This window comes from Megalopta genalis, unplaced genomic scaffold (assembly GCF_051020955.1).
Source record: "Megalopta genalis isolate 19385.01 unplaced genomic scaffold, iyMegGena1_principal scaffold0026, whole genome shotgun sequence".
Classification (NCBI taxonomy): domain Eukaryota; kingdom Metazoa; phylum Arthropoda; class Insecta; order Hymenoptera; family Halictidae; genus Megalopta; species Megalopta genalis.
Window position 1 is genome coordinate 2279155 of NW_027476096.1, and position 16709 is coordinate 2295863.

The window sequence follows — 16709 nt, forward strand, 5'->3', positions numbered from 1 at the left end:
CCAACTTATAATGGTAGCAACTAGTGTATTTCAAAGCCAATTTATTAACCTAAACACTTTGATCTTTGAAGGTCGTTCAAGGTTACACGGCTAGCTCAACTACTTGGCGCAAGACCCTGTCGTGTCTCTTGATAACAGTTCCTATTGACTATGTCAAAATTCCAAAATAATCTTTCATTAAATAGTCGAATTGGACAGTATGAGAAGATAATAGGTAAAAATAGTAAATTCGTCGTATTGTTCATTTGTACAAAATATCACAACGAAAGAAGTCAAGTTAAATTGAAATGTTATGTACTGAAGTATTAGGGAAATATCATTTCTCTAATCGTGTTGCATTGTATTTAATCACTTCAAATATAGTATGAATTTCGCTTTGAAAAATATGGTTAGCCACCGTAAATTAAAATCTTGATCCATGCATCGAGTTCTGTACTGGTAATATTAGTATGCTAGTAATAAATCGTGGTGTTGTTCAGATAATACAGAATCCAAACCATTTGAAAATTAGTGAAAATTTACAAGTCGAACTCGACGACGCCTTATCTCACTAGATAAGGATAGAGATTGACTGCAGTGAAAAGAAAGGAGACAGACATACATCAATATGATGCTGCAACTGAACAAACTAAACATGCAAGGAAATTTTATTTTTGATAATATTCGTTTTACCTTCATAATTGTAACATTAATGAATAGCTAAGATCCTTTTGATTAAAATGAGCTCCAAACGCTGTATAAATCGGACTATGTTCATTGAAGAACTTATCATTATACTTTTTTTTATTAATTAATTCGATCTACGTCTCGATGAGACTCATTGTAATCAGAAAATACTTACATAAACAAATTTGATTGAAACTCGTTAAAACTAAAGACACCCAATAACTACCCCTCTGGGCACACAAAATTTCTTTTTATGATCTATCGAATGATACAACAGCCTTTTAAATCGGCTAAAGTGCAGTTTTGTTCCATAATCATGCACTAAAAGTGTTTACTATGTAAACAGTATCGAGTTCGCTCTTGTTCATGACTCTATCTATCCTCCTTGTTGAGAAGCAATTGATGAATCAAATCGAATGTAATTGATTTTCAAACCTAATTATTGCTTAACCAAATAATATGGTCAAAATTGCCCTTTAATGTTTTTCAATTACTATTACACCGTGTTCGATAGCTGGCCAACGGGGGTGGGACAGTTATAGGATAAATAAGATTGTGCCATTTTCCGCCTATTTTCTCTCTTTGGTGGTTTCTTAAAATTTTTAAAATATCTGGCCTATTTCTGATTAAAGCCTCACATTAGAGACTTTTTCAGATTTTTCAGTTGCAAGCTGCGGTTACAAATAATGAAAAACGAAAAACAAGTTGTACACACACAGCCGCCAGGGCCTCAAATGCTAGAACCTTCCAGGAGGTTCCAGGCGCGCGCACTTTCAACGGGATTTCCCACACACCCCCTTTCAAAATACTCCATTCATTCATTTCACGCATTATTGTACATGCTCTAAATAATAACGTCGTACATATATTATTTATATTATATCTGACCTAATTCCTTAAATTTAATAAGTCAACGCAAGTTATTAACTTATTCTTTGGTAATGATTTTATTAATATATCAGCTATCATTTTGTTTGTACTTATATACTTTACACCTATTTCTCCGCATTCTTGCATTTCTCGCGAAATTCGTATATTATATATATATATATATTTACTCAATCGGATTGTACTTTGGTTATCACAATATGATATTGCTACGGCCCTGTAATTTGTCAATTTTCTCAAAACCGAAGCTAATGTTCATCGGAGTCGGTGAACACGGCGAACACGGTGAATACAACATGCGACGCGACCTCTTTGACTCAAATTCCCGGAAAACAACTCGTAATACAATGACATAACCTTTTTTTAATTTTAACATTTTAAAACTGACTTCTTTGCACATATTGCTGATTATTTTCTGATTAAAATGAGACCAAACGTGTATATATGTGATGATATAGTTTGGACAGATATTTCTGATTACAATAAAATATTCGATTATATTTATTTACCTAATACTTAATGTGTAATTTTACTGAATGGAGCCATTGAGGCAAATTGACTTTTACTTTAGTAACTGTGTAATTGCTTTATGAATATTGCCGTTGTTACGCCGTAACAACGATTCGGACAATAGTGACGAGTTGACTCTTGTCCTCACACGTGGTTTCGGTTCCAGTCCTTATCCTTCGTTGCTACGTCCGCAATCCATCCGTTACGCTATCGACGCTGAGATTCGTAGACCTCGTATCTAAACAGTGTCGTTCTTCCTCGATGTTCTACTTCTTAAAATTCCAGGCTTGATGGAAAAAGTACAGAAATTTGTTCCTTCACACACTCCTTCAAACGCGTAGGCTCGACCTTCGACTGTCGTCGAATCGAGCTATGTCCTTTCCTACTGCCGTCGAACTAAGCCATGTCTTTGTCTACTATCGCCGAACTGAGCTACGTCTTTTTCTACTGTCGTCGAACTGATTCATGTCTTTTCCGACTGTTATCGAACGTAGCAACGAATAGCAAAATTTCACTGATATTTTCTTTCGAATGACATACATACCTTCTTTGACGTTGCCTTTAATATTTCATATGTTAAGAATCGGTTTTTCTAATGCTTTTTTCGCAAATAAAATAAGTTACTTGCTACGTATAATATTAATTGGACATTTTAATTCGAAAAATTTGACCAAAATATTAAAAAAATTTTCATGTACAAAAAATTAGAAATTGAAAGGTTAAGTCGACGTTTTTATTCTAGCATTATATACAATGTATGTAACGTACACTATTGTGCTGGCCACTGCCTTCCCGAGTTCGTTCTCTCTCTCTCTCTCTCTCTCCCTCTCCCTCTCTCTCTCTCTCTCTCTCTCTCCCTCTCTCTCTCTCTCACGAGGTGTCAGCAACTATAAAGAGGGAGACCCTCGAACTTCGAAGAATCGTGACATCGATTCTTAAACTGGTTACTTACAATTCCGACCCGGCGACGGTAATGTCTTCTTGCAGTTTCATTTTTTTCATTGATGTACTAGCACTCCTCTTACCATTCTTAGTGGTTTTCTGATTAAAAATTTATTTTCGTTTTTTCGGTCTAATAAATTCTTAAAGACTATATCTCAAATATATCTCCGCCAATTTTCGTCCGATTATATTAAAACTTTCAGAGAATATTCTCGAAATTTAATACTTTCACAAAGAATCAAAACCCAAAAAATGATTTTTTTTTAATTTCTGAGAGGCATTCATCATCGGTCCATACTTTTCCCTTCGATAAACGACAATATGAAGTTTAAATTATTTTGCTGTTGAGATTTGTACATAAAAGTATGAACTTTGTTTTAGTCGAATCTTTACTGAATTTTTGTTTATTTGTTTTTCGGTGAAAAGTATAGAGATTTGTGAGGATTTGTCATCTGTTTTGTGTCATTTTGTTAATTTGGTTCTGCTCTTTAATTTATGTAAAGTCATGAACTTACAAACGAGGATTAAGATTTGTGTGGGCAGTAGCACTTCTTCGGAGAAGTTAAAAATGTTTAATAAACATAGGTCTTGTAACTAATACTTTTTACATTTTTACCGTAAAATGAATCACAATGTTAAACCTGTGCGCACATTTGAATGTTTATCTGGATTTAATCTGTGTATCTATATAATTTATAAATAATGAATACGATGCACCTGCAGTTCAATTGAAACAAATTTTCAAAATTAAAAATTGAAAATAAAATAAATTAGAAAACGAGTTCTTGCGATTAAAAATAAACATAACAATTGATAACTTCCTTTTACAAAATTACCTTAACAGTAAGCAAGCAGCTTCTGACGAGTATGATTCTTTATTTGCTAAAACTGCGTTTCGGTCCATTGTCCAAGGTGTCAAAGACGCTTATATATTTATTTAGAAATCATGTCGCATAAACTAAAAAAAATCACATCACGATACGTACTCATAATAGGTAATACAAAGAGACGGACACACGCTATGTATACAATAATGACGTTCTACATATCGATCGTAAAAATACGTAGTAATAACAAAAATAAGTTAAATCTTCCCAAAACAATCAAGTAATTGACTTTGGTTTCGACTCTGGTTCTCACAAAAAAATTTCAACAAATTAAACCACAAAAAACGTCTATATCAATGAATTCACTCAACAAGCAGCCAGAAGATATTAATGGAGAACAATTAATTCCCTAAAGAAGCATTCAAATCAAATATAAAGTGACAACTATTTCTAATTTTAATATTTTTTTCAAATGAAATTAAATGATAATAAGTATTTTTGGAGTGTTTTCTTATATCCTTCCAAAGTTTAACATTTTACTGAGTATTTTTGTGGATTAATATTTTATTTTTGTACTTGGAAGGGTTAACATTTTTTCGAGAATTTTTGAACGGTTCACACATTAATAACTTCAAAATTCTTCTTTGGGGGATTACCGTAAATTCTCCCCATTCGTCTTTCAGCTTGTAAACAAAAATGGACAATTTAGGAAGAGGAGACGCGACTATTCGAGGCTCGCGCCTCATTTTTATAGTTGTTAACAATTTTCTATTCTAATATAACGGTATTACACCGATATACGTCTATAGGATGTCCCAATAATATTGTACAAGTGAAAAATGAGATGTTCTTGAGATTATTTGAAATAACTTTTTCCTTAGCGAAAATGCAATTTGTGGCTTCGTTTACAAGTTATTAACGAAAAACAGTGACCAATAAGAGGCGAGATTAGCTGATGCGAAGCGGCCGCGGCAATGAGTAGAACGGGGCTTCGGCCGTTCCTTGGCTCGGCCGCTTAGCGTCAGTTGATCTCGACTCTCATTGGTCACTGTTTTTGGTTAATAACTCGTAAACGAAGCTGCAGATTGCTCTTTTGCCAAGGAAAAAGTTACTTCAAATGACCTCAGGAACCCCTCATTTCTCGCTTGTGCAATAATTTTGGGACACCCTGTATACCGGTATAACGTCAATGCGGTGACTTCATACCACGGTATTTGCAACATTCGGTTTCTTTACAGATAGTAGAATAACTACCGAAAAATACCGGTATTTTACCAGTATTTGTAATACCGTTTCAGTTTCTATTCTATTATATTTTATATTTCGTAAATGTTATGTATGAATAGCAAACATACATATAAATTAAAAATTTTGAATAATACAAGTTTTTCTTATACCTTTTGCAATTGAAAACTTTTTTTGCGATTAAAATCAACAGGAAATGAAAGCTTGAAGTCTTCTGTTTACATCGAACACGTACAAGTTAGTATAAATAGTGTTACCGCTGAGTAGGATTCTTGTCCATCAAGAACCGTTGTCCCCCCCCCCCCCCCCCGCCCCCCGTTTGTCACTCTGTGAAACAATGATTACGGAAGGTGTCTAAAAACAATACACAGTATCTGTCTTAATATCTGTCAGACAATACATAATTTTTGTTTCGATTTATTTTGAACTTCCATTCTTACATTAAAAATATTACTCATTTTCTATCTCTAAAAAATTTGATAACAATGCCGAGGGCAAAAATTTTTGTTTCTATCTGAAGAAGTTTCTAATATGCGGCTTATAATCCGAAATAGGCCAGATATCAACATTTTAAGAAGTCATCAGAAGGGGAAAATGGGCGGAAAAGTGCACAATCTCATTTATTATATTATTATTATTTTTCCTTTTAATAATTATTGAGAAACCTCTAAGGACAATTTCGCTAATTTTATTTTTTTGCTAGGCCCTTTACAAACTTACAAGGGGATCCTACAGTAGTAGGTGCAAGTTATAGTACATGTCTAGTATAAAAAATCCTAATACTTTCTTCACAATGAACCTCTGTTTTCGAGATATTTTGATTTAAAATTTTGCACGCACCTAGTAAATTAATTATGTAACACTCTTTAGCAGAACAAGTTGTTTGTTGTTTTAGTAGAACTTCTATTTTTTATATTAGTAATTTGTCTCCTGTTTTACAAATAATATTGATGTCATATAGGACTAACATTAAATGCAAAAATAAATAAAATATTTTTTAATTTCAAAGTTGTATCAAACAAATTTTTTAAAGTTAATAGTAACAACAGTTAGGCTGTTTTAATACTAGGTGTGTACTCTGCCTTTTCTTCTGTATGAACTTTTTCACTTTTTGTTTCGGTTAAACTTCCGAAAGAGATCTGTCGCTGGTAAAAATGGCATTTGGAAAAGTGAGGAGGAAGGGTAAAAGGACCTAAATATAAAATATTAACTTCGGACATTTAGTAATTTTTAGGATATTAACGAAGGACTTAAGCTATGAATTCAATAAATCCTGCGTATATCTACCTTAGTACAATATTGTTTACGTATTTTCTGCACCACTGCTTTACAGACCACAAATTTTCTTTCAACTTGTCATCAAGTTTCGATAATGATTTTGTGGTGGAATGTTAAAAACACATTTTCATTTTGTTACATCTTTTTTTACTACAGAAACTGCGATAGATTAATCTGTAGTGCAGTTCTGGCCTTGAAAATTATTGACATTAGTTACTGACGACGTTTATCTTTATGGTTGTCGATTTAAAGTATCATAGTACAATGCGAACAAAGATATTAATAACTACAATGCGAACAAAGATATTAGTAACTACACTGCGGATTTTAAGCATTTATCAGAAAAGTGTACAGATGGAACACAAAATTTTCAATCTTTTAGGCATATTAAGACAGAAAACAAACTACTATTTTACGTTAGTTCGTTGCAATTGAGGTAAACAATTTTTATTTTGCATAAAAATCCGCAGTCTAATAATAATAACAAACTGGATCGTTTTATACTTTTTAGAAAGGTAAAACATTGTACATAACTTATTATTATACAAAATGTTATTTTACAAACGTATTCAAGTTTGCTTCTTGTCGTATGTAAAATACACAAAATTCACGAGACATTCGACTTCTCAATCATCTTTTTTTAACATTTACTCGATTTCTAAAACTAAGACGAAAACATGTACATTTGTATAACATTAATATTTATGTGAAATTTTTTGTATCCTATGAAATTGTCTGGAACAACGAATGCTTCAGATATGTGCGAACATTTGTTAGAATATCGTCCACTTTATCGCGACCTTCGTTTACATTATCTTCAATTCTTTTGATGACTTCATCGCCGTTCATAACGTGTACTCCGTTATTTTTATGACAATCATCTATTCATTCTGTTATATCATTTTTATTACGATGTTTGCGATCATTGTTGCTCTTATGAATTTCAGTTTCTCCTTCTCTTAGGACCTTCGGCGTCACTTGTATAGTCAGTCACAAAAGTCTACTTTATAATCTCGAATTGTTTGTATGATATTTAAGATGTTTCTAATGGCAACCCCTTTAGACTTTTTAACACATTTAACTATTTGGCGTTTCGATAATTAATGATTTATTCTTATAGATTCGAATACGTTGGACACAAATGTTCATCTTTAATGACCTTTTCTGCTTTAATTGTAAAAACTATGCGAATGTTCCTTAGATAGAACAATTTTTTGATCTCTCTCAAATACAATGGTATATTTTTCGTAATTTTATAAACACTTAAACATGTTTCAGTGATGTTAGAAAAAAATGCAAGACGCCTTCAATGCAACAGAACAGACTTCCTTCCCTCAGAAACCATGAAAAAGCTACAACGTAGATTTCTTTTCCGATTGATAAGATAAAATCGTTCGGGAAATTGTTTGATCAGAGTAACGCAAATATTCCAATAAGATGTCACCTCGTGATTTCTAATCTGTTAAGTCACCATCCCCTATTTAGAACAAATAAGTATTTTTAGTTAGCCTATGAATTTCATGTATTTGCAGCAAACATGAGTAGGCGAAACTTTAAATAGTGGGAAGACTAAAAGAATTTAAGAATATCAATACTCTTTCAACCTATATTAAAATAGTCCGCTGATAACTAGTGAGGGAATTATTGGAGGGCCTGGAAAGTCTTTTCATAATTTCTTCCATACATTTTCTTGTAACATATTTATTATTTATATAATGATAATAAATTATTATGCAAACAAATAATTTAATTATGTAAATAACAAAAAGTCGATATATATTTTCTAGTTTTCCAATACTTAATCTTTGATATGTAATCTAGTTATCTCAGTCAGAAATATTTTAAAAATTGTCCACAGAATTTGGAGCACTAACAATAAGTGTCAAAATTCTAAGACTCTAGTTGAAACTTTTGAATATAACTGTTATTTTGAAAATTTATAAATACAACTGCTAGATGGACAGTTTTAAGCATTATAAGCGTCGCATGAGGTACGGAAGTTAACGCTTCTCGGCCTTTTACAGCTAACAATAAGCTCATCTGTGTAGTTTTTGTTCTTGTCAGTGTAATATTCGATACACTCCTCATTAAGGAGTCGAAGTATTAACTTGATTTTTGGGATTGTTCCTCCTCTGTTCCGAGTCAGCTTAACATTGCCGTGACGTTGGGATTGATTATACGTAATCTAATTTTTAAATGTTTATTATTAGAAGAATTAAAAAATTAAAACAGTTAAAATAAAGCTACCAAAATATATGATATATTGCTCGATTTTTTAAAGTTACAGTAAAATTTTATTTTTCCTACATCGATAGAATAAAAATGGATCAACGTATTGTTTAAATTTTCAATACTGATCCAAATAAGAAAGTTGTAAGAACCAACCTTTAGTATTTTTTGTGTGCATTCTGAGTTAATTATGTTTTAAAGAGTATCTGTCATCAATACATTGAAAGTCACTGTATACAAGAAGTAATACAAATGTTGGTTGATCATACACCTGTGATTAAAATGAAAGTGCTTTGAATGGTACAAAGAAATATTTGGAAATTTCTTATATCCCGAAAGGATAGTAAAAGATTACATTATGTATTGTAAGCACTTAATATTATGATGATTATGTATCTGCAATGAATGTCTTTCAGGAAATGGAGTAGTTATACATCTCCCAGGGCTCTTCGAAGAATTAGAAAGCAACGAAGAAAAAGGCTTAAAAAATTGGCAAGAAAGATTAGTGATTTCCGATCGTGCGCACATAGTATTTGATTTTCACCAGCAAGTCGATGGCCTCCAAGAATTGGAAAAAGGTACGCAATCACTTGGCACTACTAAGAAAGGAATTGGACCCACGTACTCGAGCAAAGCGGCCAGAAATGGACTTAGAATTGGCGATCTTCTTGGAAACTTTGATAAGTTCTCGCAAAAATTCGAATCGCTGGTGTCGTCGTATCAAAAAATGTTCCCCGCGCTACAAGTTGATGTGAAAGCAGAACTCCAACGGTACAAAGAGTGCGTATTTCTTCATTTCTTATTTCAAACAAAACGTAATAAAAAAATAACACAGCTCTTCAATGTGAATAATACAAATTCATTAATTGTTTCTAACATCAACATTATTTTCACCTATACTGTCTTAATGCACAACTTATCTTCTCACAGAAAACACAATGACCACGTGAAAAAGGATAGAAGATATTGTATTGTATTGGAGATGTAGAAATTAATTCGCGACTGTTTCTTCATAAGCTTGTTTAACACCAATTAAAATACAATCTATCCTTGAAAACCATCTTACTGTACGTGTTTACACAATCTTACAATCTTACAATTAAACTTCTCTCTTAAATAAAAGATGGTGGTTTTTTGATACAACGAAATCATCATTGCTTTTCGTACCTTACAATATGTTTTAGAGTGTATATCAACCAAATTATATGGAACAGGTGTTAATTTGAAGGCTCTTGCGAGTAAGTTTGACTATATGGAGAACTTTTAGAGAACGTTAGTTTTGCTACATGTAGCTTCTAAATTTCTGCAAGTGGCTAGAAATTGTTCATTGACAATGAGTGACATACAGTTGTTTAGCAAGTTCCTTTTGTATTTGACAATAATCCTTTTCGCAGTGTTCCAAAACCTTTGGTATCACTTTTCACATGTACCATAAGCCTAAATAACTTGTTTCTAAAGCAAAGCAAATCATTTCTTTAAATTCAAGAATATGTTTTTAATTGAAATACGAAAAATATATGTTTTATATTTTATATTCTTACATTGTTGGCATCGACCAATCACTTGATATTTTTTTCATTTTGAATCTTGAAAAGTCTAATGTAATGGATGAGAGATGTGATTTTAAAAGAAAGTTGCAATTGATTAATTGTGAAGATTACGAATTAATTTTTACACCTATATGCATATACAGTAATGGGACCTGCTCCCCTACACACTTTCCTTACTCCCTAAGTTGACGTGCACATCCCCACTCAGCAGTGAATCATCAACAGATCAGAACAAAGAAAATTTGTATATTGACCCTCATTAATGGATCAAACTGTGGCCTGGAGGTGTGCAGGTGTAGGACCTATTACTGTATATTATGTATACTTACATAATGTACAGGGCGAATTGATAAGAACTATTATAACCCTTTTTTTATTGGTTACATCCAGGGGTACAAAGCAGTTATGATATTGATTTCGGTCCTTGAAACAAATATCGAGAACCAAAAAAGTCTCATAACTGTTACAAGGTATATTGGTTTCAGTTAGCAGAATATGCTGTAACATTTTTGTAGTTATTGAGATCAATTTCATACAAATCTAGAAATTAAATGTTCACAGTTGTGTTTAGTGGTATAGTCAAAGATACAGCACAATAGTCAATGCTTTCATTTCAACTTTTTAAATAAAGATATAAAATGACTTTTTTTTTATGTTTGCAGATATGCCGAAAGAATACGACCGTTAGTAAAAGAAACTGTACAGTATTTACACCAAGCATTACGTGAAGGAAAGAAGGTTATAGTGGAAGGAGCAAATGCTGCAATGCTGGACATAGATTTTGGAACATATCCATATGTTACTAGCTCCAATTGCAGTATAGGTGGTGTTTGCACTGGTCTTGGACTTCCACCATCTTACATTGGAGATGTTGTTGGGGTTGTTAAAGCATATACTACAAGAGTAGGTGATGGACCATTTCCCACTGAACTTCTGGATGCCACAGGCGATCTTTTGCAAAGGAGAGGTCACGAATTTGGCGTGACCACAAACAGAAAGAGACGATGTGGTTGGTTAGACCTAATGCTCCTCAAATTCACAGCAATGGTGAATGGGTAAGGAATGTTTTCATACAATACAACAAGCCTGAAACCTGCCTTCAGTCACTCACAAAAGTGCAATTCAGTTTAAGATTAAGACAACAGTGTGCTAAATGATATAAATGCAAGTGTTCAAGTACTTTCGTAAACTATTGTCTATCAAATCATATTTATAGAAATGAATATAATTCCAGATATACGTCAATATGTTTGACGAAATTAGATATTCTAGATACTCTTCCAAAAATTCAAATTGGTGTAGGATATCGGTTAAATGGGAAAGATATCGACTATTTTCCAAGTAGTACTTCTGATTTAGCAAAGGTAGAAATAATTTATGAAAGCATCGATGGCTGGCAGTCGACGACAGAAGGTGTACGTTCACTAGAAAAATTGCCACTGAATGCTAGAAAATACATACAATTAATAGAAGAACATCTTGGTATACCAGGTAATATTTCATAAAATATTATCCATTATATATATCCATAATTTATGCAGTCTACTGCGTTCTGCGTCTAAATGAATTATATGATTGTTTTTTATTCTATTTTGTACTTGACATGAGAAAATTTTTTTATTTCAGTTAAATGGATAGGCGTGGGAGCAAGTCGAGATAGTGTTATCACACTTTGACGTTACCCTTTTCGACTACAACAATGGAAATGTGTTTGTCCGTTTATTCAGTTCGCTACAGGTTTGGCGATAAATTTGATTTGTTAAACGAGTTAACGAAACAAGCGCACAGGGCTATATGACAAAGAGAATCATAGCATTAAGCTTTCGAGTTATAGTAGTATTCAATGATTGAAAAATATGTCTCAGTCTCATTTTTTGAGCTGCTCCTTATTGGATAATTCATGGAAATCATGTTATCCTCTGTTTGAATGTAAAATAAGATATGTTAATTAAAATATATTTATTTGAAACTTCTTTGACGAATTACCTAATCTTTATTATTGTCTTTAAGCCAATAAAAAATGTTCTCGCACAACTGTTCAACACATTCTGTAACTTTTTCACATGTGTGTACATATGCCAACTGCTAATACATCTCCTAGCCATTGTCTAGTAAACCAATTCCTCTAAAATTACAAAAAAATTGCAAACTCTTATCCTAGTTATAAAAAAATTATTCCGTTTTAAATGTGTATGAGAACTTATTGAATAATAATGTATCTCAAAAGAACACATAGATGTGTTAAATTCTTCTTCTAGAAACATCCTCAATCATGATTTTTGTATCCAATAAAATGTGTTGATTTTGATAGTACTAAGTTATTTAAAATAATTATAACGTAGGTTCAACATTTTAGAATTAGATGTACACAAAAATAAAGACCTTTAGATTTTTAAATCTTGAAATTTAAAAAAACGAATGATTGATAAAAATTTTTATTTCAAATAAATTAAACTTAGAAATATATAATTTAGAAGCTGTTTTTTCATTGCTATATTTCATTTTGGCCTAGATTTTTTTGTCAAGATGACGCTTAGGACTGCTTTTATTGCGACTGACTTGCCCTCTTTTAACAAGAGGTAGTGCTACAAGGTTTGGCTCGAATTTGACACTTATGAGATGTTGAGGCCAAATCTGGTGTGAAGTGTGGAAACGAATGGCTCGATAGTTGACATAACAGCGTACAGTCAAATTCTGGATGAATTGCTCACTGGGGATATTCTCGCACTGCACTGGAACCTTTCTCTTTCGAATGATATTATTTAATAGCGAAAAAGATGTTGATATAAGGACGTTAATTTACAACATATAAAAGCAAATCTGTTTTGGCATCAGAATTTATGATATGGATAATATAGAGCAAAAACTATGACAAGTATAGTTACACTGGTGGTTATAAGGTGTCGTCTAAATAGGAGGATTTGTGATGGATACATAGGTCTATGGCAGATAGATAGTTCTACAAACAGACACCCACAGCGTTAGCTCTCTGTGCGAGATACGCTCCACCATGTGTAATTAGCGACCGTTTCCGTTTTCCTCCCTGGGAAAAGGAAAAGATCGCTCTCGAAGAGTAAGAGATTTCAAGATTGGACTGCATAGCGTGAGCATGCGTAGTTAACCACGGATCGTATCCACGCGGTTGCCACGTAGATGTTCTAATTCGTTTTCCTTGCCGAGCAAGCATTGTATTAGGGGGACTGGAAAATAATGTCGTTTTTTTACAGTAAATTCGAATAAATAAATTTCTTACAAGTTTTTCTTTTTAGTCAATGATGTAATCACCCTCGTTGGCAATAACCTTTTGCCATCTAGTGTGCAAATTTGCAATGTTGGATCGATAAAAATCAATTGGTTTTTCAGTAAAATATCTAGAGATGGCATTTTTCATATCAACCAAATTTTGAAAGTTTTTGTTTGTTAAGAAGTGTTGCAGTGAACGGAATAAATGGAAATCCGATGGCACAATGTCGGGCGAGTATGGTGGATGAGGCAGTACCTCCCACCCCAATTCATTAATTTTTTCCAGCGTTTTTCTTGCGCAGTGCGGTCTTGCATTATCGTGTTGCAAAATAATGCCTTTTCTATTGATAATCGCTGGATAATTTTCAATTAATGATTGATTTACTCAATCTAATTGTTCACAATAAAGGTCTGCATTAACAGTTTCTCCTGGTTTAAGCATTTCAAAATGGACGATTCCACGAATACCCCACCAAACACACAAAAGCGCCTTTTTCGGATGTAAACCTGGCTTAGCAGTCCTTCGTGGCGGTTCATTCGGAGAGAGCCACTGCCTTTTGCGTTTTGGATTATCATACAGGACCCATTTTTCATCTGCAGTGATCAAACAATCAAAAAACGGATGGTCTACCAAGGTTGGTTAAGAGTATTAATTAATACGTCATTGTCTAAAGTTGTTGGTCTTCCTGATCGATGTGAGTCTCTCTCGGAAAGATCGAAATTACCGGATCTGAACTTAGAAAACCACCTTTGGCATTTACGAACATCTAAGGCACTTGGGTAAACAACGCAAATGTTTTTGGTAGCAACTGTTGCATTACTACCCTTGTGAAACTCCAAAAGCATGCAATGGCGGATATGAATCTCTTCTGATATTTGGCTAGTCATTTCACTCAAAATGGCGAAAGAAAATTTAAGGATTAAGTTTTCACAACTAAACAAGTCACTTTAACTTTGAAATGTCTCTGGCACGACTTTCAACTACGCAATGAACTCATAAACGGTAAAGAAGCAGTGACAAAAATGTCTCGTAATACGAAAATGATAGCTGAGGTCATTCTAAGTAACTGTTTCCTTTCCGAAAATGCAATATGCGGCTTTGTTTACGAGTTATTAACGAATAACACAGATCAATGAGAATGCAACGTGCGTCGACCATGGAGCGTGACAGATGAAGGGTGCCTCTGTGCTGTATTCGAATGAACGAATAAGTCACGGAGAGTAAACTTCCGAATTTCTTTTATTAAGTGACAGTGATAATATTAAGAAAAACGCTATTCATCCTTATTTCAGAATGCCTGAAAAATATTTACTAATTTTTCGTACTCGAAATAATAAGTAATTTAACCGTGACAGCCGGTTTAATTTTCTGGTGTGCATGACACCTCATGTGTATCATATAAAACTTTTAAGCAAGGTGTACAGTAAAGATTAACAAAGTTCGGAAATTATATCGTAAAATTATATCGTAATAAAATATCAATGAAATTTATCAATATCGTAAAAATATATCGTAAATTATATTGTAATTTAAATCCGTGTCCGAACACAATTCAACGAACGATTCGCAAAACTAATTTAATATTAAATAATCGTGTTAAAGAACGTAAAGGATTTGTTTCTTAGAAAAATATGAAGAATATTATCAATAAGGAAGTCACTCATTTAGTTGTAAATCCACTTGAGGCACGGAAATGTGTGCAGGAGGATAGTGGATTGACCTCGTACAATGTACGACGAACAGAAGGATGTTTCCGGGCAGACTATTCCAACATTCACTTTCACTGCATTATCATTAAACACTGATCACTTATCAATAATATTTATGGACGATCTCTCTGAGGTTAATATGTATGGCCCAGAAAAGAACCAATTTGTTTATGCGACGCGTTCGAAGTTCTTATCGTTAAGAACACGTACCGCGTTGACGAGACGAACTGTAGAAGACTGGCACGATGGCCAACAATGTTCGTGTTTGATGGGAAACAGTTGACATTCGCTCGTAGGAAAACGAAACACTGTCGGCCATCGTACCAGTCTTCTGCAGTTCGTCCCATTAATGCAATACATGTCCCATTAAAAAATCGGCTCTTTTCAGGGTCATACAAATCAACCCAGAAAAGTTATTATAAATATTATAAATAAATATTATTGATAATAGAGAGATACAGATCAGCTGTGCAGTTAATTATACACTGTACGAGGCCAATGCACTATCCTCCTGCACACATTTCCGTGCATGAAGTAGATTTACAACTAAATGGGTAAGTTTCTTATTGATAATATTCTTCATATTTCTCTATCAAACAAATCTCTTACGTCCTTTAACAGGATTATTATTTATTAAATTAGCTTTGCAAATCATTCGTTGAATTGTGTTCCGACGTGAAATTATTTAAATTAAAATATCATTTACGTACTTTGTTAATCTTCACTGTACACCTTGCTTAAAAATTTCATATGGTACACGTGATGTATCATGCACACCAGAAAATTAAAACGGCGCTCACGGTTAAACTACATATTATTTCGGGTCCGAAAAATTAGTAAATATTCTGCAGACGTTCTAAAGTAAAGGTGAACAGCGTTTTTCTTAAAAATATCACTGTTACGTGGTAAAAAAAATCCGGAAATTTCACGCTTCGTGACTTGTTCAATACTTCGAACGCAGCTCGAGTCCGTCCCGACCTTCTGTCAAAGCCTCGTGCTGCGGACTCTCTCGCCGTCACCTCTCATTGGCCAGTGTTTTTCGTTAATAACTCGTAAACAAAGCCGCAGATTGCATTTTCGCAAAGGAAAAAGTTACTTAGAATGACCTCAGCTACCCCTCATTTTCGGCTGTTAAAATAATTGTGGAACACCTTGTATGCGTGTGAAGCGTTCTCCTACTTTTTTCTGGGATATATTTAAATTATACATCATATATAAACACCTTGCATAACGCGAAACACAGCATAAATCGTTTGTCCGCTGTAATGCATGCCAGTTACACGTCCCCGTAAAAATTCAAGATATATGGAGAGATACAAATTAATATCAACTCGTGTTGAAAGTTCCGAAAGTTCCGAATGTTCCAAAAGTTTCAAGATTGTCGCAACGGAACAATCAGAATAAGACTTCCCGAATGTTTTACACCAGACGTCTTTGAGACGTCTTCAAGACATCTTTGTGCCATCTTGGTTGGTGTCCGCTCGTACATACTTTTCATGGACACCGTGTCTGTAGGTATGAAATGCGGATAAATATAGAAATCTGCTATAGTTGTACTTTACTCGCATTGGCTGCAAAGATCGTCAAATATAATTCTATTAAGTTATTTTTAGTTACATCA

General features: G+C 33.5%; 1 protein-coding gene and 1 non-coding gene across 3 annotated transcripts in view; both read left to right on the forward strand.

The window, feature by feature from the left end:
- The window catches only part of Adss (adenylosuccinate synthetase), a 50449-nt gene extending 38280 nt beyond the window's left edge, over positions 1 to 12169 (forward strand). For both annotated transcript variants that reach the window (XM_076527568.1, XM_076527569.1), the window contains exons 4-7: positions 9002 to 9365; positions 10798 to 11190; positions 11370 to 11626; positions 11762 to 12169. In XM_076527568.1, the coding sequence (XP_076383683.1) occupies positions 9002 to 9365; positions 10798 to 11190; positions 11370 to 11626; positions 11762 to 11811 (1064 nt within the window). In that variant the 3' untranslated portion in view covers positions 11812 to 12169. The remainder of the gene's footprint in view (positions 1 to 9001; positions 9366 to 10797; positions 11191 to 11369; positions 11627 to 11761) is intronic.
- LOC117224530 (U2 spliceosomal RNA) lies at positions 8359 to 8540 on the forward strand. The gene has a single exon (XR_004491254.2). It is a non-coding gene; the product is annotated as a U2 spliceosomal RNA (small nuclear RNA).
- Positions 12170 to 16709: the final 4540 nt, after the last annotated feature.